This window comes from Agelaius phoeniceus, chromosome 6 (assembly GCF_051311805.1).
Source record: "Agelaius phoeniceus isolate bAgePho1 chromosome 6, bAgePho1.hap1, whole genome shotgun sequence".
NCBI classification, from domain to species: Eukaryota; Metazoa; Chordata; class Aves; order Passeriformes; family Icteridae; genus Agelaius; species Agelaius phoeniceus.
Window position 1 is genome coordinate 6,129,195 of NC_135270.1, and position 20,433 is coordinate 6,149,627.

The 20,433-nt window shown below is 44.6% G+C and overlaps 2 protein-coding genes across 4 annotated transcripts in view; one reads left to right on the top strand and one right to left on the bottom strand.

The window, feature by feature from the left end:
• The first annotated feature begins 519 nt into the window (after window positions 1-519).
• Window positions 520-15,439, top strand: TCP11L1 (t-complex 11 like 1). Of its 3 annotated transcripts, none has more exons than XM_054635891.2 (10): window positions 520-674; window positions 4,070-4,235; window positions 6,360-6,492; window positions 7,711-7,831; window positions 8,514-8,734; window positions 9,792-9,928; window positions 10,366-10,559; window positions 10,864-11,045; window positions 11,744-11,916; window positions 12,125-15,439. In XM_054635891.2, the coding sequence occupies exons 2-10, from the start codon at window positions 4,082-4,084 to the stop codon at window positions 12,358-12,360; spliced, it is 1,551 nt and encodes a 516-aa protein (XP_054491866.2). In that variant the 5' UTR covers window positions 520-674; window positions 4,070-4,081; the 3' UTR covers window positions 12,361-15,439. The 3 variants fall into 3 exon arrangements, with proteins under 3 accessions (XP_054491866.2, XP_077035653.1, XP_077035655.1); XM_077179538.1 differs by lacking the exon at window positions 520-674 and adding an exon at window positions 2,659-2,843; XM_077179540.1 differs by lacking the exon at window positions 520-674 and having other exon boundaries at window positions 4,096-4,235; window positions 6,364-6,492.
• CSTF3 (cleavage stimulation factor subunit 3) overlaps window positions 15,437-20,433 on the bottom strand; it is a 48,124-nt gene continuing 43,127 nt past the window's right edge. Inside the window, exons 17-21 of the mRNA XM_054635890.2 lie at window positions 19,339-19,534; window positions 17,753-17,906; window positions 17,274-17,368; window positions 17,083-17,143; window positions 15,437-16,148 (exon numbers count right to left, since the gene is read on the bottom strand). Coding sequence (XP_054491865.1) covers window positions 15,946-16,148; window positions 17,083-17,143; window positions 17,274-17,368; window positions 17,753-17,906; window positions 19,339-19,534 — 709 coding nt within the window. The 3' untranslated portion in view covers window positions 15,437-15,945. The remainder of the gene's footprint in view (window positions 16,149-17,082; window positions 17,144-17,273; window positions 17,369-17,752; window positions 17,907-19,338; window positions 19,535-20,433) is intronic.

The window sequence follows — 20,433 nt, forward strand, 5'->3', positions numbered from 1 at the left end:
TGGATTGGTTTGCTCTTCAGCAGAATTATTTTCCCTTTCCACCTGCTGCCTGCTGTAACATCTCGGTCAGGAGGATGGGATTCCTGTCTGGGAAATGAGCTGCTGCCGGTGGGCATCGCCTGCTGGAATCCCGCGTCACGGATCCCCTGCCCTGGGACTCACCGGGCCGGCCCCGGGGCCAAGTTGGGTCGGGCTACGGAAAAGCAGCCCGGGCACTCAAAGGTGGGCACAGGGCAGGGTCAGCACGCTCCTTGCTCTTTTCGGGGTGATTTAGGGAATCTGAGTACCTCAGCCTCCTCTGTGGAGGAACTGGCGGTCACTCTGTGACCTGTATAAGGACAGCAAGGACAATGCAGGACCGCGTTCCCGGCTTGCTGGGGGTTTGATCTGAACCACCCCTGTGTGGTGGGGCAGACCCCGATCTATCCGTCCACCCATCGAGGTCGGGCTGCGCGGGGCTCTGCCTGGGCTCGGGACCCGCTCCTCAGCGCCGTTCGTGCCCCGGCGCCGGGCAGCTCCCCCTCAGCCGCTCCGCCGCGGGGCCCTCGCTCCGCCCCGGAGCTGCCGCGGCCCGCCCAGCGCTGGGGCTGCGGCGCCGGCCCAGCCCCGCTCCGCGACCGCAGGAGGGGCCGGGCCCGTCCGAGCCGGCGGCCGCGGCGGCTGCTCCGAGGGCGGTAAGGCGGGGCGGCCCGGGGCGGAGGGCGGCCCGGGGCGGAGGGCGGCCCGGGGCGGAGGGCGGCCCGGGGCGGAGGGCGGCCCGGGGCTGGGGGCGGCGGCGGGGCCGGGGGCAGCGGGCAGGGCCCGGGCCCGGCAGCGCCGAGCGGGCGGTGCGGAGGCTCCGGGCCCGGCCGGGCAGCGCAGCGCCGGGGCCCCGGCCGGGCTCGGCCCCAGCACCGTATCTCCCCCGTTCGGCCCGGCAACCCACGGCCCCCCGGGCTCGTTCTCCCCCTTTGGCCATTGATGAACCGCGGGGCTCCCGGGCCTTGCGAAGGGAAAACGTGGCGGGAGCGGCGGCGCTGCTGCAGGGCCGGTGGGGATGGGGACGGTGCCGTGTGAGCTGCCGGTAGGGATGGGCTGGCAGGGCCTCACACGGGACCGGCGGCGGAGGAAACAGCGGGGTTCCGCAGCATCCCTTCAGCTGGGACGGCGGACAGGCTGCGGCTTGCCTGCCAGCGGGTTATGAGGGAAAGCAGCTGTGGTGTGGCAAGAGAACCGAGGGAAGGGAAGAGTTCAGCGCCTGGGGAAGGAGCCGGGAGTGCTGGGCCGGGGCTCAGGGCTGCCTCAGACGGTGGGGACAGCGCCGGGAGCTGCTGCTCCAACCCTGTGTGTGCTCCAGGGCAGCACAGTGAGGTTTATTCAGTGCTGATCTTTTGTGTGCTCCAGAGTAGCACAGTGAAGTTTATTTCATGCCCACCCTGTGTGTGCTCCAGGGTAGCACAGTGAAGTTTATTTCATGCCCACTCTGTGTGTGCTCCAGGGCAGCACAGTGAAGTTTATTTCATGCCAACCCTGTGTGTGTTCCAGAGCAGCACAGTGAGGTTTATTTTGTGCAGGTGCCCATCACATGGTTTGAGGAGCTGTAATGAAATGAAGCTGTGGAAAATGTTTTGTTTAGATTTTAATTTGTTGCGTTTTTCTTCTTGAGTTTCTCTTCTCATTAAAAATAAATGCAAGGGAAGTGGCAAGAAGTAGAATTTGCTCTGTTAAGAGTTGGAATTGTTTCTGTGAAAGGAGGGATGACGGTCATGCTTCTGGAAGAGGTATTGTCAAGCTTATTTAGCCAGTGGAAAGAGGATATGTTCTAGATGTGTTCTGGCAATAGTAGCAGTAATCCATCAGAAAAGAGCAGACTACTGCAAACTAAACAACTAAACCAACAAGTGTGCCTGTTTACATCATCTGCTGAGCAGTCATTTGGTAGAATGGCCCAGGAGTTCTAATACCTGCCCTCCATAGCTGAAATAGGATTTTTCTGAAACAAATGGTAATTAAATGAAATTTGGGCTGGGTTGGAAACTGTGGCTCTTGAGCTGCCATTTTCTGGAAGGCAACACTTCAGGGTGTAGTCTGCGTGGTAGGAATGATGGCCTACTGGGCAAAGCTGGGGCTAGGAATCATCAGACTGATGATCTTGTCCCTGTCATTTATCTTCTGTGAGTCCTCAAGCAGCTGAACTCAAACCTCAGCTTCCCCTCTATGAGATTTATTGTTTTTCTCTGCTTTTCTCAGAGTGGTGAGGATAAAGTGCAGTGAGAGATTGCAAGGCACTAGGAGTTGTGTGCATTAAAGACATAAGTGGGGCTCGGTTGAGTCATCTTTGTGGTTCAGATTTGACTTCGGGAGGATGCTTTGTGGAAGAAATGGATGGGAAGAACAACCATCTCATCTGGAATGAGTGTGGAAGCCTTTTTGACAATGCTTTTATCCTAGTCAAATTCAACAACAGGTTACTCTCTCTCTCTCTCTCTTTAACCAGTGTTATTTTATATTTGATATTGCAGTGGTTGCTCTGCTCTTTTCTGTGAACAGCCCTTGTATTAACAGAGCTCCTCATCCTCCATCTAGAGGTGGAGCGAGTCTAACAGTACCTGTACTGATGCCTGTGTGCCAAGGGTGCTCTCCTGTGTTATTCATCCCAAGCTTCTCATGCTGTTTTCTCTTCTAAAATAGAAATGACACAGTGCTGTGGGCAATGTGTTGCATGCTGTTGTCTCTCATGCATCGAGCAAGATGATGATCCTGAGTCATTGCTGTAGAGCAAAGCTGTTCCTTACATGCCCTGAGCTTTCCAGCTGTCCTGAGGAATCACACTGTGCAATCAATTTAAGCACTGGTGGAGCGGGGTTAGTTATTACAGCTGTTGTATGAAAATAAATCTCAGTGCTGCATTTTATATTTCTACACTGTTGCTTGCTTCTGCTGCATCCTCTTCAGGGTAGTTTTTGATGCTGTATTTTGTCTCAGTGGCTGTGAGGTGCCTCTGGAGACTTTCTCTTGCTGAGAACTTGGTTTATTTCAAAATGTGAAAGTGGGGATGGTGATGCACTAGGAGAAAGAGGAAGTTGTTATTTTTCCAGGAGCTTTATTTTATTTTGAAAGCAGGCTCTTCCAGACTCCAACTTCACAGAACATCTAAGTTATTTAATTTAGAGACATCGTATGCTCTCTGAGAGATTTCTGTTAAATTAAAGCCTGAGCAGCAGCTTCCTGTGTGAAAGTTTTCAATGGTGGATGTAGAAATGACATTCTTGATAGGGAAATCTGAGAATGAAATAAGTGAAGATAAGGAACCAAGTGAGACTTGGTTTTCTATGGTAATTTTTTCAGTGTAACTTTGGGTACCCTGCAGGTGTCTGCAATGTGATATAAATATCCTTTAATATGTAATGTCTAATAAACCAAGATTTTAATTACAAAAGCTATTCTTTACTGTCTTAATTAAAAAACCCAAATAACTGTGATATTTTATGCATAAATCAGGACTCTTAAATATAATGAAAAGATGGGAATAGAATTTTATATTAATTTCTTTCTAGTTCTTTTGCTGCTTCTTAATGCTTTTGGATGGCTCAGAGGGAAGTTTTTAAGCTGTGAGCAGTTGGGGCAGACCATAGTTCAGGGATATGTTATGTTCAGGAAGATTTATTGCTGTGTAGTATGGAAATGTTGCCTCATAATCTTTCGTAAAACATGTTTGTGGCATTGTTCTGAAGGTGTTTTTTGTTGTTCTCTCAAAAGCAGTGCTAGGAAAGAAAACAGTATATTTTTCTCTCATCTGTATCATTATGGCAAGGGAACAGTTTGAGATTTTTGAGAACTGACTGGGACTGCAGATTAAATAAATGGTAGCTGTGTTGAAAGCATCCCATTTTGTGGAAGATGGGAAGTGAGTCACTGAGTCCAGGTCCCCTGTCATTATGGGGATGACATCATATAACTTCTCATAAGAATTCTTTCATTCTTAATTCTTTTTCTTAATCAAGAGGACTCTTGGTTATGTTTACCCTCTCAGCCATGTCAGAAAATGCTTATTCATTCCCTTTTTCATATTTTTTTTCTTTTTGTAAAGAACCAACTGAAAATGTCTCAGAATCCTGACAAACTAAATTCAAGTGGAGAAAAGTTGAATGCTTTGGAGGAGGATGAGGAGGAGAGCTTGGACAACTCGGATCAGTCTGTCCGAAAAAGAATACGACAGAGTGCTCCAGGGTCCCACAGAGATGATACACCCAAGTGTAAGCAAAACTGCTTTATGAAATACCCCAAAAAACCCTTAATTCTGTCATTGTTGTTGGGGGCAATCCTAGTGTTTTATAGCATTCTGTGCAAGTTGGGCTGGCTTGCAATTAAATACAGTGGGACTCTTGATGTTATGCCTTGAAACTGTAACACTTTTATCCAGGTTTTCTTTTTATTTCCCTAATTGTACACACAGTGTGTACATTTTCTTAATTGTACACAATGACCATGTTGCTCTGAGCCACATGTATCCTAAATATCCTGGTGATATATCCTAAATATCCTGGTGTGTTTGTGCTCTTGGAATGGATGAACACCACCCCAGTGTGTTCCAGTTAAACTGACTCTGCTGTTTGCCTTATCAGCTGAACCTTCTGCATTGCTGCAGCCCCTGTTCCCACTGCAGGGCAGAAAAGGCTGTTATCAACAAAGGGATGTCCTGTCAGCCCCCTCACAAGATAGATGGAAAGTTGTATATTTAATCCTAATACTACTTCCATATAAGCATTATTTTTCCTAAGGCATATTTTTCTTTGCCATTCTGCTTTTAACATGAAGGCCTGGATGCAATATGGGAGCCAATATTTCTGGCATATCTGTAGATAAAACCAAGGGGAAGTTTTTTGGCTCCAGGGATTCAATTCAAAGAAGCAGAAGTGCTCCGGCTTCTGTATTTCTGTAGGGAGTAACATTTTGTTTGTTGCATTCTTTTTATTTTTTGGTTGTGTTCAGTGTGGTGTTACTCAGAGGAGATGTTCTGAGGGAGTTTCTGTTCCCATGCCTTGCTGGTTGCCTGGTGGGAAATGGGGTGTTTGTATGGAGAGAGGCTCTGAACATGAGGAAGGACAAAACATGGCACAGTCTAGCACTGCACTGTAGCACAAAGAGGTGGTTTGATCTCAAACCCTTCCCTTCTGTAAGGGAGCAGGTATGCAAATGAAGTGATGTGATTTAGGAGCAATCTTTGGCCAATGAAATTGTCTTAGCTCTTAGAGCCCCCAGCCTGTGAACTTTGCTGTCTGCTGGTTCTTCTCAGAATATCAATCCTTGCTGTGTTCCCAGAGTCACTATGCCAGGTTGAGCTCCAAGCAGAAGAAAATAAGGATTTAGGAGGGCAGCATGAAAAGAGCAAGATACTGATGAAAAACAAGCACACTGGAACCCAGCTGTATGAACTCAGAAAAGCTCTGCATGGCAGACAAGTGATGGACACTTCCTTTTGAAAGATCTTTTCTGTGTAATTACTTAAGTCCAATCAACATGGACTATCAAATGAGATGATCATAGCTTGCCTGAAACATTCCTTAGGGAGAAATGGAGATCCCTGCTTGGTTTCTTTTCCTTTTGGGATTAGCATGTTGCTCCCATGCCTGGACTGTAGCTGAAGTGAATGAACTACAGAATGGAATGGATCCATCAGGGCACCAACCCTGTCACTAACCCAGGGCCCAGTCTGAGGCTGCTGGCCCATCCTGCTCACTCCCAAATGCCTGCCAGGGGAACAGCTCTTAAGCATTGGTGCTGCCACTGCTGCTGTTCTCTGTTGTTTGAGTAATGGCCTCTGGGGGGAAAAAAAAGTGTTTGGAGGAGTGCCATTTGCATTGGAAGTAGTGAGAATAATTAGCTACTGGTGTGCTGCTGCTTAACAGTGATGGTGATTGTTTGTTGACTGCTTTAATGATGAAATCACTTCCTTGGAAAATGTAAAACTGAAATGGCAATATCTGCACAATGCTTGTGGAAGTAGTATGGTGAAAACGCTGCTGTTTGTAATTATTTCTTCCTACAATGTGGAGAAAGATTCCAAGATGCTATTAAGCCATCCTATAGAAGTATTGGGTTATGTGGGGGGTTTTGTTTGGAGGTGATTTTTAAAGAGCTTGATAGAAGCAATTGACATACTGAGCCCAGAATATCAACTGGGATCCACTCCTTGGTTTTCTGAAATACTCCTAACCTGTGTCATCCACCAGAGGGGAAAGGAAGGGAAGAAAAGGAAAAAAATCTTCAGCTGATGCTGTCATTTGACCCTGTGTACTGTCAATAAGGTGGAAAGGGTCCAAAAGACTCTTTCTGCAGGCTTTTGTTGAGAGCTGTCTGACAGTGTAATTGATTTGCAGCCAGTCCCTCTCGGCCTGTGTCCATAGAAGAGCTCATGGAGACAGCAAAGGGAGTCACCAACATGGCACTGGCACATGAAATTGTGGTCAATGGAGACTTCCAGATAAAGCCAGCTGAATTGCCAGAACACAGGTAAGGTTGGTACCAAATACTAAATAAAGTTGTGTTTGTAGAACTGCAGAGCAGCTCTGGGGGTTCAGGTAAAGGCTCTGGCTGGTGCCTTGCCTGGGAGGAAGTAGGAAAGAATATAAGAAGAAGGTGGTAACTGTGCAGTTCTGCTTCCCCAGATGTGTGTGTGTGAAAGGAGAACCTCTTGGATTAATTGGAGATGCGTGTTGCAAACCCCAGAGTGCTGTGGTTTCTGTTGTGTCCCCTTGTCCCAGGACTCAGAGGCTGCAGCCTTCCCAGTACCCCAGGCTGGCTGCAGATGTAGGTAGTGCTTTTAGCAAGTTTTAAGCTTTCATTGCTTGTGGGAGTAAGAGGAAACTGGTTATTTTAGCTTTTCCTGTCTGTTTCTTCAGGGATATTTTGGGAAGAGATTCCTGTGTTTTATTAGGTTGCTCCTTTCAAGTTGGAAGCCTTTCCTTCCCTGTGTGAGTCTGCAGTAATTGTGTGCCCTGCTGAGGGGGGAGAGGGAGAGCAGAGAAAGCTTCATATTCTGTTTTTCTCTCTCACACACAGTGAGGTGTGGCTGACAGCCTCCTGGCTTGATTTGGGACAGGGGTGCATATTTCATGGAGGGAACTTGGTCTCCACTGGGGCCAGTGTTGGAGTTACACCTGGTGTGAACAGGAACTGTCACTATTTTGAATTAGGAATTGGTACTGAAGCAGTGGAATTCATTTATTTTTTGTATACAAACTGATCTGAGCCCTTATCTCAGAGTAGGTGCAATACTTTTGTAGTGAAATCCAAGATTTTGTGTCAGGGAAATTACTTAATTTCTGTTAGGTTTACTACTGAATTTTGAGTAGTGGAATGGATTTCAATTAGTGGGGCCTTTAAAAGGAACATGAATACTGGTCTTTTGAAGACAAAATGTAATTTTTGCTATTTTTGTTTTGGTCCAGTTTTCTAGATGTAACATGTGATAAATACTTTGAAGGGTTTTACTTTGTAGCCAACTTTGCTGGTGTGTAACCTTGTATTAGGACATAAACCATTCCAAATCCTGTGTCCAGTTTTTCTTGCTTTTCTGAGTAACTTTAAATGATGGATCTCTGTTAGTTATCATATTATTACTACTACATTATATTGATTTTATTACATGCTGTGCTTCAGGAGCTGCAGGTTATCTTTGTAAGGTGGTGCAGAGACCAGTATCATTCTTTTTAACATGTTTATTCACAGCTTAGAGAAGAAAGTCAGAGATATTGTGCATAAAGCCTTCTGGGATTGTCTGGAAGCTCAGCTGAAGGAAGATCCCCCAACGTATGATCATGCAATTAAGTTATTGGGAGAAATTAAAGAGGTAAGCTGCTGTGCTATGAAGGGAAATGATTGAATTTGAGTAGCTCCACTGATAGGAATGAGCAAAAGTGGTTGGAGTCTAGCTTTTCATAAAAAATCCTCTTGTTCTTTTTCATTACTGTATCACTGTGAACATATTCAAGCTGTATAATCCTAGAGGAGAAATTTGAATATAAAACCAAATGCAAAACCATGTAAGGTGATTAACAGGTAAACAATACCAGTTCCATAATTGCAAGCTTCCTTCATGTTGTGGCACTGGAATTAGTTATGGAGTTAGTGAGATGCTCCAACACTGGGCTGATAAAACCAAGCACAACAGTCTGAAGGGTGATCTGAGCCACAGAGGGTTTGCCATTTAGTAACTTCAGTATCACACAGTCTGAGGTGAAACACTTGGCGTTGGTGAGTGGTTGGTTTAAAAATAAAAAAATCAATTATTTATGGTTTAGATAAGAATCCCTGGTAGTGTTCAAGGCCAGGCTGGATGGGGCATTAAGCAAACTGGTTTAGTGGGGGGTGACCCTGCCCCTGGCAGGCTTTTGGAACTAGGTGGTCTTTAAGGTCTCTCCTGACCCAAACCATTTTATGATTCTATGATTCTGTTAGAGGTGGTTCAGTAACTGTTTGGATCCTTGTAGTCTTTGATGTAGAACTAATGCACTGTTAACTTTCCATTTCAGAGTCTTCTGTCGTTCTTGTTGCCTGGTCATACTAGACTGAGAAACCAGATTACAGAAGTTCTTGACCTGGATTTGATAAAGCAGGAGGCAGAGAATGGGGCCCTTGACATTTCTAAGTTGGTCAAATTTGTTATTGGGATGATGGGGACTCTCTGTGCGCCAGCTCGAGATGAAGACATTAAGAAACTGAAAGATATTAATGAAATAGTTCCTCTTTTCAGGTACTGAAATGTATTTATTAGTCATGTTCAGAGTCCCTTCAATAATTTTAGAAGTGGAGGGGGCAACCTAAACTCCTAGAAAGAAAAGAGTAATAGGGAAAAGGATGTAGCTGTGGGTGTGAAGGGGAGAGATGCTCTAGGAGTCATAAACAAGGGCCATCTCTGATCTGGTGAGTTGGAGTATTTGTCTGGCTCCTGCATGTCACTGAAGGACATTTGCTTAAATGTCAAATGCAAATAAGCTGTAAGGTAGCAGATGAATAATCACTTTGTATCAGAATTGAATGTCAACAGCAGAAGGTGAAAAAAGCACACAGGGGCTTAGAGGAAAAGCATTACTGGTTTCCAACCAGTTTGTCCCTTCCTCCCAGTTGGAGCTCTCTTTACCCCAGCCCCTGTGGAATTCCCTGTCAGTTCCAAAGGGAGTGTGTGTTCCACATCTGGGAGCATCCAGGCTTCTGCTTTGCCACCATGTTCCCAGTGGAACAGCTCAAGGTCTCAGCAGTTGGGAGAAGCTTCATTAACCTTGCTGTTTTTTAATTTGAAAAGCTTCCAGGAGTTCAGGATTGACTTAGCAGAAATATTGCCAGCAGGAATTAGGTTGCTTTGAAATGAAGGTGTTTTTCTTTGGTACTTGTTTGTTTGTTTTTTCTTTTTTGCCCCTTGGATCTGATTATTCACTTCCCACTGAGGTTGGCTTTCCAGGCTGCCAACAGCCATGGCATGCAAGGAAAACCAGATATCTTTTGGAAACCCAGATATCTTTTCATATACAATACTGCATATCCTGGGAGATAAAATCTATGGAGCTAGTGAAGTTCATTCCATGGAAGCTTTTTTACAGGAGAGCAAGATTTGTTTCCCACTTGGAAGAGGCACATGCATGCATGTACATGCTTGCTCCAGCTTTCTCTGTCTCATGCTCTGAAATTGTTAAGCTGTTACTGTTTCCCATGCATGTTTTTGCTCTTTCTTTAGACAACCTGTAATAAATCTTGTAAACAGCACCTCTGAAACATCTGCAGCCTTGAATAACTTTTTCTGTTTGTTTGTTTAGAGCAATTTTCTCTGTATTAGACCTAATGAAAATGGATATGGCAAACTTCGCTGTCAGTAGTATTAGGCCAAAATTAATGCAGCAGTCTGCTGAATATGAAAGAAAGAAGTTTCAGGAGTTTCTTGAGAAACAGCCAAGTATGACTTTGTTCCTTTCTTTCTTCCCCCCTGACCTCCCAGTAAACTGCGTGTCTTTGCTTGTAGATCATGAAAAGAACTCAGATATTTTTATAAGTTCTAGAATTCGTATGGTAAATGACATTTTGGGGCTTGTGCCCCAAAACTGTGGTTAGAAAAAGCCTGCCAGAACAATAGTTGTGCCCTTGGTACATTCAGTTTAATTTCAGTACAGTGTAGGGCATGATTACCCAGCATCATCTCACCTCTGATTTCCTGTAGCTGTGTGGTTTTGTTTTAGATGTTCTGCTTGATGCAATAAATGAAATGCATGTCATACCTGATATCATGGGCATTAGTCATAGTAACTGATGGGATTGTTTGGAAATTATTGGTGGAAGAACCTAACTGTGAAAAGGAATTTTCTCAACAAATGTTTTTTTCCCCTGCTCTTCCAGATTCTTTAGACCTTGTCACAAAGTGGTTGCAAGAAGCAGCAGATGATCTTGCAAAGCTGGGACATGAAATGTTGCCTTCCCACTGTAATGATGGTGCCACTGGTGGAGCTTCTGCCTTGTGCTTCACTGCTGTACAAAATCAGGCCTATCTGAAGCTTCTGAAGTGGGATCACGTGAACAGGCCTTTTCCAGAAGTAGGTATTTAACAGAGACATTGGTTCTGTGCTTGTTCCACTCCTCTGTTCCCAGCACACAGCAGAAGCTGTTGGGATTTGTAGCCTGGCAACACGTACAGTGCTAAACCATTGATGTCTGACTGGGAGATGGGGCAGCTCTAACTTGTCCCCCAGTGCTGAAACCTGCTTAGCTGGGGGAGAGGAGCCAGTGCTTCTCACTGTGCTCCTGTTGCTGGCCTGCTCTTCCCTGGCCCTTTGCTGACCCTTTCCAGCCCTGCAACTGACTCCCTGCTCTGCTGGCTCCCTCCCTCCCTCCCTGCAGACGCTGCTGATGGACCAGACACGTTTCCTGGAGATGCAGCTGGAGCTGGAGCAGCTGCTGGTGGTGGGGACAGTGCTGCTGGTCACGTTCAGTGCAGCAGGCCCAGCGCTCATCGACGTGCCTGGGTTTGCAGAGCGGATCAAAACCATCGTCAAGGTGCTGCTGACAGGAATGCATCTCCCGTGAGTACAGCACATCCTGCTCTCAGGGCAGCTGCAGCTCTCCTGGCACCCTGGGAAATGAGCAGCTTAAGCCACTTTCTGGCTGGGGACTGCAGGAAATGCAGTTTTTCTATGAGTCCAGTTTTTCTTCAGCTAACTCACACAGAGCTTTCTTTTCTTAATCTGCTCTTTCATGGCTTGTACAAACTTTGTGTTTTTCATGATGCCAGGCTGGCACAGTAGAGTGCCAGCAGCTGCCCCTGCTCAAAGTTTGGGTCAGGCTCCCCAAAAACCTGGGAGAGAAAAATCTATGGAGCTAGTGAAGTTCATTCCATGGAAACTTTTTTACAGGAGAGCAAGATTTGTTTCCCACTTGGAAGAGGCACTTGAGTGTGGCACAGTGAGCTGCCTGCAGAGTCAGTGATTACACCTCCAGGTTTTGCTTTAGTCAGAGCTGTCCTCAGGCAGAAAGTCAGCTCTTATGTGTATGGATTGTTCAGGCTTGAAGTCTTGAATGTTCTCCTACTTCCTTGCTTTAGATCTCAGCTTTATTTTTCACGTATATATAGTTGGATTAATCTTTATAATTGGCTTTATCTGCATTGTGCTTTTCCCGCTACATTTGATAAGTAAGGCAGCTCTAATTGAATGATTTATTTTTAAAAAGTGGGAAAACAGTGAGTAACTAATACAGTTGTGCTGTACCTCATGTTTTCTAGCTCCTTTAACCTGAAGGAATCCCTGGCCACTGTGGGTGAGAAGGTGTGTGCTGAGGTGAACAGCTGCCTTTCCCAGCATGGCTTTACCCCGTTCTCAGCTGAGAGGGAGGCTGTGCTGAAGGGGCAGATCCAGGCAGTGGCCAGCCCAGATAACTCCATCTCCAAGCTCATAGGTAGGTCTGGAGAGTGCTCTGCTCTGCCTGTCTGTGGAGCTGGGGCTGGGGATGTGCAGGGCTCCTCTTTCCCTGCTGTTTGCATGTTGTTTCCGTGTTGTCTTTCCAACTTGCTGACCACGTTCAGGCTTGTTGCATTTCACATGAGGTGATGCTGTTTCTAATTCACCATCTCTTCTGCAAACAAACCAAACCCATTTTTTTCCAGATTCTCGAATTCAAAAGTTTCTGGAGAATTATCTTGCATCCAGTCACCAGAAATCATTGCCTGCCATTCCTGGAGGATTAGGCCCTATTCAGAGGGAGCTGGAGGAGATTGCTGCCAAGTACATTCGTCTTGTCAACTACAACAGAATGGTCTTCAGCCCTTACTATGATGCAGTCCTTGGCAAAATACTGACTAAGGAAGAATCCCAAATTGTAGGGAAGTCAGAAGAATCATAAAACCAGTCTGTGTGCTATCACTACAGTATTGTCAGCTATTAAATAAAACTTGTACCAATATTTGTCTAGGAAAACAGCTTTCCGTGTAAATACTGGTTCCTTTTAACCCACGAGTGCTGACTGGTGAGGGAAACAGAGGAGATGCCAAAAGGGTTCTGAGGTAAAAGATGAGAGATGCATTTCTAATATAATTATGCAACCTGGGGAAGGGGATATCATAGGAGTTTTCTGGCTGCAATTTTTAGATTTTTTTGAGCTGGTGATAGGTAGGGCGAGTTTAAGAACCAAACTCTGTATTTAAGTGGCTCATTTTAGGGCATTTAACTCTTAATTTACAGTGAACTTAGTTTAATTTATCCAGAGCTGATTAGCAATGATTCTTCCCAGAAGGGGTGATTTGTTTTTTTTTAAAAAATCTTACTTCAAAGAATTAATTAAGCTAAAATTCTAAAGATGAACTTTACCAGACAAAACACCAAGCCAAGCAGCACTTTACTGTACCATTATGGTGAGTATGGTAGGCTTACTAGTTTTTTCTGTATTTTACTGCATTTTAATAGCATTTTTTTGCTGTTTACCTGCAGATGTTACAAAACATAATATATTTTTGTAGCAAATTTTCTGGTTATTGGGTAACTGTCCTCTGCTATGTACAGTACTCCCAGAGGTGGCAATCTTATAGATTGCAGCTGTATTTATATCTTGTAAAGATTTCAGAAAGGGCAGAGCTAAAACGTTTTGATAAAAGTGGCATTTCTTACCTTTTTTTTTGCTAGTAATTTACTCCTTTTTAGGTGAAATACTAATTTTAAAGTAAATTCTCATTTGCAGAAGGTGGATTTAAAGTGTGTGAAACTTTAGGTTGAAAATTTGGGGCTTTTTTAAAAACTACAACAGGGGATGGTTGCATATTCAATCATGTCTTCAAAAATACCATGTGCAGAGCACTGTGGGCAGTATAAGTGATTTTAATGTACTGTGAGAGGTGAATGGTTTGATGTTAGTTTGAATATACAGGGAATATTTTAGTAGATTTTTTCACTTTCTAGATGTGTTCTTGAAACTTAGAATATTTGTAGGTCTCGAATTTAATAAGCTACATGTTGTATAGCGGAGAAGAGCCCAGTGATCTTACATTGCAATCTCAGGCTCAGCTGGGAGGTAAGTGAAATTTTCCTCTGGTTGAGCACAACTGTGTATTACAGTAATCAATATTTGATGGTTTTGTGAAAGCAAAGTTTGTAGTTACTCACAGTAAGTGGCCCAAGTATGAGGTTGTCCAAGCCAGAACGTGCTGTCTTGAAAATAAACAAGGTAGGTGAAATAAATGAATGAAGGGCCCTTGTATTGCCAACAGGCAGGTTTATGTAGGAATCAGCCAAACAGAGCTTGCAGAAGCATTTGATTATGGTCCACTGTTGATGCTTCCCTTTCCAGTTTCCTTTGAATGCCAGTGTGGATAAAGCTGCACCAACTTTGTGTTTGGAGGGGGATGGAAGAAATAAGACCTTTTTTTCTGTATTAGCCTATGCAATCTAAACCAAATCTTTTGTCATTCATTACAAAACCCCTTCCCCAAGGGAAAAACCCAGCAAAACCCTGTGAGAGTTCATCAGCTCAGACAAGAGATTTTTCTCTTTGCCAAATGAATGTCTATCTTTGAATCCTTCTTTGAGAACTCAAAAATGAGGTTGGTTAGCCAGAAAAAAAAGGGTTCTGAGTAGGGTCTATTTCACTGTTTGGATCAGCAAAGGATTCTACTGAGGCCTTCAAGGCTGCTGCCTCAGCTTGATGGGCTTTGCTATTAGAGCAGGCTCTGCTCCCATCACAGCCTAAAGCTCTGCAGCTGCACCAACTCCCTCAGCCTGTGCTCAGTGAGCTACCAGAGCCATCACTGCTGGAGTTTGCACCAGGATAGAGAACCAAGGCACAGCTGTTTCCATTTTCCTAAATGAGAGCTGCACAGGTTAGAAATTGCTGCTGTTGTTTTATCAGTCGTCCTGCCTAGGAGCTGCCTTTAGAGGCACAGGGTTAGGTGAGGTACAGGACCAGCTCGAGGGTGTGGGGAGGAGCATCTTGGTGGGACAAAGAAAAGCCCTTGAAAGGTGTGTGACTGATGGCAGGGTGCAGGGCACTGCTCTAGCAGTGGATAAAACCCTCACTGAGGAGATGGCTGCTCCCAGGGCTGGGATTCAGGGGTCAGGGTCCTCACAGGATGGCTTTGATCCTAAGCCTTTGTGTAGCAGGAAGATCCTAGAATGAGGGAACAGTGCAGTACTCACCTGGCTCCACTCTCACCTCCAGGGCCCACACAGAAGGAACAAATGCCCCTGGCACAGGTGCTGGGGGCCTTTAAACAGGAAAGACCTAAAGGAACTGCAATAACTTCCCACAAGTGCAAGGTAATGATTCTCCCAGGTTGTTCTATTTAAGGATCTCTACATCCTCTCTAAAAGAAAAAGGGAATTGCAACTGAGTGGCAAAGCAAGGAGGGCATTCCAGGATGACCAAAGCCAGCCCCATCTCTAGAGGCAGGTGCTGCTTCCCCCTTGCCCTGGCAGAGGGGCCCTGGGGCAGCTGTGCTGGGAATGGCTCTCATCTGCCCCAGGCTCTGACTGCCCTCTAGTCCAAGGGGTTCTTAGGATCTTATCAATCTTATCACAGCCAATTCCAAATTAAAAGCTGAAGTAGGCATAGAAACTGCTTGGAAAGCTCACATAGTGTTTCTTTAGCTTGTTTGAAGATAACAAGTGCAACAATGTAGCTGATTATTAACATTTAGCTTTGTACATTACATGGAAGAGCAGCACAGGTATCCAGGACCAGGCTGTGTGAGCCAGTGCTCCTGGACTACCCACACTGAACTGAGTTAGTCTTACAATGCTGTCTTCTTCAAACAGTCCTGGAATTACAAGCCAAAGTGTGCTGTATCCTCTAGAAAATGGAAACCAAGCTCCATTCTAATATGTATGCTCTGATCAATTTCCTGTGATGGTATAATTAGCATTGCTTTTGAAGTGGCTGAGTAATATTTAAGAAGTACCTTGTTGTGTTTGAATAAAACCAGAATGAGGCATGATGTTATGGATATCCTTTTATTTTAAAGGAATGGTCTTTTGTTGTTGTTTTATTTTTAAATTTTCAACTACAAAACAGATTCCTTACATTCTGCCATAAATAAAAACGAACAATAAGGCAGGACACTACATGAACAAACTGAGAACAACTGTTTTCCAGAAAATGTGAATTAAAAATGCTTCACAAGTATAAGCCATCCAGTTTTTAAAATAAAACTGTTGAAAACCCACAAGAGTTCAAGTGGTAGATGTGTATACCCTCGAAGAACAAAATACAGTTTTGACATTTTGCACTTTTGGTTTTAAAAACCGAGTTTTGTTCAGAGCACATTCTAAGGTTGTTCGGGCTGTTTTCAGATCAAGAACCATATGGGAGAAGAGGCACCACAGTAACAAAACCATGTTCAAGGATTTTTTTTGTTTGCAGCTGTCCCTTTTAAATGCTTGACTTTTAAGAGACTGATTCAATGCAAGTCTTTGTCTGTCACAGCAGAACTCCAAACTTGTTTCACCGGATTCTCTTTTGCTGTCGTGCTCTGTAAATGTCATGTACAGGGGGAACTACAGATCCTTTCTCCTCATCATCATCAGAATCCTCATGTGATCTCTTCACAGCCTTGTTGAGAATGGTGTTGTTTTCCACAGGTCCATTGCCTTCCACAGCTATCTCAGGCAGGCCGCCCGTGATTATCCGTACAGCTTCGTCAACAGCTTCGGGGAGAGACACACAGAGCCACTCAGGGGGGGAACTCAGACCCTGCCCAGCACCCAGCAGGGACACCCACAGACACCCTGGGGACACTTCTGCAGCATGAGACACTTTTCCTGCCCTGTTTTACAAATATTAAGCCTTGGCTGTCTGAAACTCTGAGCTGTGGTGAGCACCAGTTACAAAGGAAATGCTGCTGCTCCAGCTTGAGCCCTCCCTTTACACAGGAATTGAGGTCATTTGAGAGCTGCAATAAAACAGGAAGGCCTTTTGGGAATCAGGGTAACTAGTTCATGATTCACCAGAGAGGCTGCAGAGCAAGTCAGTTTCTGCTTCTCAACAGAGGAAGCCTCAAAAATACCCTGTCTAATTTAAATAGATATTTTAGTTTCACTCGAAGTTAAATCCTACATTTTTTTCTCGATGATAATTTTTTTCCTTAAACTAACAAGGAGGGTGAAGAGTAGCATATTATCATCTGCTGTAGGATCTGTGCTGTTTCTCTGTTCCAGAACCCTCCTTCCCTTCTTTGCAGGAGCTGAGAAAGCTGCCTGCAGCTTGTGCCCAGGCACTGCAGCAACGTGCACTCAGAGTTATCCCTCACCATGCTGCAGATTTGTAATTTCACGTTGCAGCTGCAATGCTGCTGGAAATGCTGCCTTTAAAGAGTATTCTCAAAATCTTAATTTCTTTCTTTCAGTTGATACCACCAACATATTAAAGAGCAGCTGGTGATGTGCAGTTTTTTGACTTTTTGTTGCCTCCCTCCAGGTAAAAGTGCAAACATCTCTATGCAGATTCCAGTGCAATCTCCCCTGCTCTCAAACACTAATTACAATCTGTAAATGAGGTCTGGGTTTTAGACAGAAATATCCATATGTAAACCCAAGTCTCATGCAGCACTAGCACAGCCTCCAGAGAGGACAAGTAACTTACTGTCTGGCAGTTTGCATCTTCTGAATATCTCCATGAGCTCATCCACTTGAACAAAGGGACCCTGATTTGTTACCAAAGGGAAAAAAAAAGTTTAGAAGGTTATTTTCAATAGAGGGATACACACTGTGGTTCTGTCATGACAGAATGTCTTCCACAGCTTTTTGAAATGTTCAGAGTTCTTTAAAACAAACCTGAAAACAAATAGGAGGTGGCAGGAGCTTCATGAGAACTACAGCTGCTGGTGGAACAGGAAATACCCCGCCTGGGACAGGATGTAAACCTGGAGCTGTGGGGAGAAAAGCTGGGTGAATCCAGAGCAGGACAGCTGTGCCAGAGCTGCTTTTGCACTGCATTGCTATTTGATACAAATAATTAGTACCTTGTCCCTTTTGCCTCTACTAATTCCACACTGTTCACTCAGCCATCTGCTCTGTGATGTGTGTAACAGCTTATTACCATTTACCAGACCCCAAACTCCTTGTACTTATTTCCATGCAACCTTGGCATTAATTAAAACACATGTGCCTTTAGCAAGCCAGTGAAATGACAGCCTGAGAGTTAAGTACAGGTTTAGATGGCTGAGGAGTAGGAAAGCCTCTGATTAGGCTGAAGAGCCAGGTTCCTAACTCACCACAGGTGAAACACAACCACTCCCCAAAGCCTGACTTACGTGCTAAGTGTCTTGGCTGAAATGGAATCATCTGCTGGGTGTCTGGTTTGGGATATTCAGGTTTCCTGTCTACTTCATCCTTGAGGACAGGCACGATGGAAGGTGCAACCACAGGGTCTGGAATTATTGCTGCTAGCTTGGCACGGGAGACATCCTGTGAAAGCCAATTAGAGAGTGTGAACTTGGCAGGATCACATTGCTAGCTTCAATTACAGAACAAAACCTCGCTCTGCACCAGTTGCTTTTTCTCACTTTGTCTTCATTATCATCTCAGATGGCCTCTCACAAGACCATCTGGGCAAAACTTGCATGGTTTCATTAAAGATTTTAATCCTACAGTGACCCAGTGGAATGGATTGGAATGGAAACACTTGTTTCTGTTCCTGAACGTGTGTTTGTCATTTTGGAGTGCCTCCTTTTTTAGGTTAAGAGGATTTAGGTGAACAGGTGCAGACCACTAGGCCTTCACAACTATCATTTCTCCCTCATTTCATTCCTAGATTGCTTTAGCTGGAAAAGAAGTAAAGCATAAGGCAGTCAGCAGGCATGCAAAGCATCAGTTCAAACAGGATTATGTTTTGGCATGTTCCAAGCAGCAGGACTGCACCATCCTAGGTACACACTGCCCTGCATGCACTTAGCAAAATGTACTTGTTTGTAAGCTCACATCTAACCTCAAAATAACTTTGCCCCCACTGTATTCAAAGAAAAGTATTCAGTGGCTCAATGTGAATCTGATTTCCACCTATCAGATTATTTTAGAGCTCTGTGATGGTCAACAATGCAGCTGCTTTGTTAACTTTGATGGCATCTGTATTTTTCATACATTATTTTTCTGTGTAAGAAGTAAGTGGAAGCTTGGATTGAGGGTTCTCTTCCTGTCCATGCAAATGGCAATCAGCTGTTTCTACTTCTCTGGCAGCCTTTAAAAATTGTACACCAACATCCTGTTCTGTTCTTATGATTCCCCAAAGTGTTAAATGACAGAAATAATACATATGGTTAGAAACCAAACAGGAGACCACCAGATACAGGGGTCTGGCCTACACTTTGAAGTCCACATGGCAGCAAACACTGAAAAAAGAGGCACCACTGCTCCCTGCCAAGAGCTTTCCTCAGCCATTCCCAACAAACATTGGCACTGCAGCATGTGGGCTTTGATGCAGTTCCCAGTGAAGTCAGGGGAGCTCTGCCACCTCAGAGCAGAAGGACAGCTGGCCATATTTCATACAGGTGACCTGATCCTACAAATTTCCCACAGAACTCTGGTTTTTGAAGGAGCTCAGATGTGGAGGCCTGTAGCTGCAAGGTGATGGCATTAACACACTGACCGTTCCATGGGAAGATGGGACATAACCAGGAATACCCAAAATTGCAGCTGGTACTGATGGTCCTGGCTCCTTTCTGCCCTTGGCCTCTGGCACTTTACTGCCCAATGAGACCAGGAGGAGGAGGAGGAGGAAGCCTATTTTACCTGCTTTTCTAGCAAGGGGAAGGACTATAAGGCATGTCCTAAACAAGGAATTGTCCAAGATTCTTAGGACTGAGAAGAACAACAGTGAACTGAAGTGTTCTTACCCACTCACCTTATAACCAAGGGCCTTCAGCTCGCTGGCAGAGCAAGGGTACAGATCCATGAACTTGTACCTGTCCACCAGCAGAGCTGTTTCTTTGCCTTCATATTCTTCCTTGAAGGCTGTAAACCTCCGTTTTTCCACCTTCAGGATGCTGGCCAGATCCCCAATGTTACTTTCAAAGGCTAAAAACCGAGCCCAGATCTCCCTGGAACAGAACAGGACACTGAGAGTTACTGAAGGAGGAAGGATTACTGAGCACAATCCAGTTAAAAACCCACAAGAGGACAGAGCCAGAGGAGCCCATCTGGGAGTGCATGGCCATTTCTGTTATTTGCTTTAGGTGCATCTAAAATAGGCATTGCCCTCCCAGTGCCTTCTGTATCTCTGTAATTGCTCTCAGTCTGGTGGGCTGCAAAGGAATTTGTTACAGAAAGGAAAGGAATTCTGGTGTCAAGGACTCCAGCATTTGAGGTGAGCTTTTATCAAACACTCTGCTCATCCTGTACACACAGCTTCACTCTGATGCTGACATGGGAAGGACTCTTTACCATGCATTATGATCTAGTTCCTCTGCACAGAGCAGCACATTCTAACTGGCAAGAACACAACAGGCAGCGCTTCAGAATTTTATACAGCCCAAAATATATATAGTTACTGCTGATTTCTCCATGGAAAATCTCATATATAACTTCAGCAACATCTGACCATATTTCTGGACTTGATTCAACTTTCATTGTAGCTTTGGAGTTCACCTTTGAAGAAGGTTCAGCTTTTAAGCTCTTGTGTTTTGTCACTTTTAAATTTGGTATAAAAATATTTCTTCACAAAAGATTAGAACTGAAGTGCAGAACAAATATGCACAGCAGTGCCATATTTGATTCCTTAGTTTTGATGCTTTTGTCTACCAGAGTAATAATGGTGAAGTGAACCCTCAGACTGCAAGGCCTTGGTGAGCATTTTTTTTGAGAAAGAAACTTAAAAAGTAGTAATGCAAATATGGCAGTGAGTGGTTAATCCAAGTCCTTTCTGGTTCTTTTCCTATTTTATTTTCATGGCTGGGAGATACTCAGCACCCTCCTGAACAAATTCCTGACTCACCTTCTC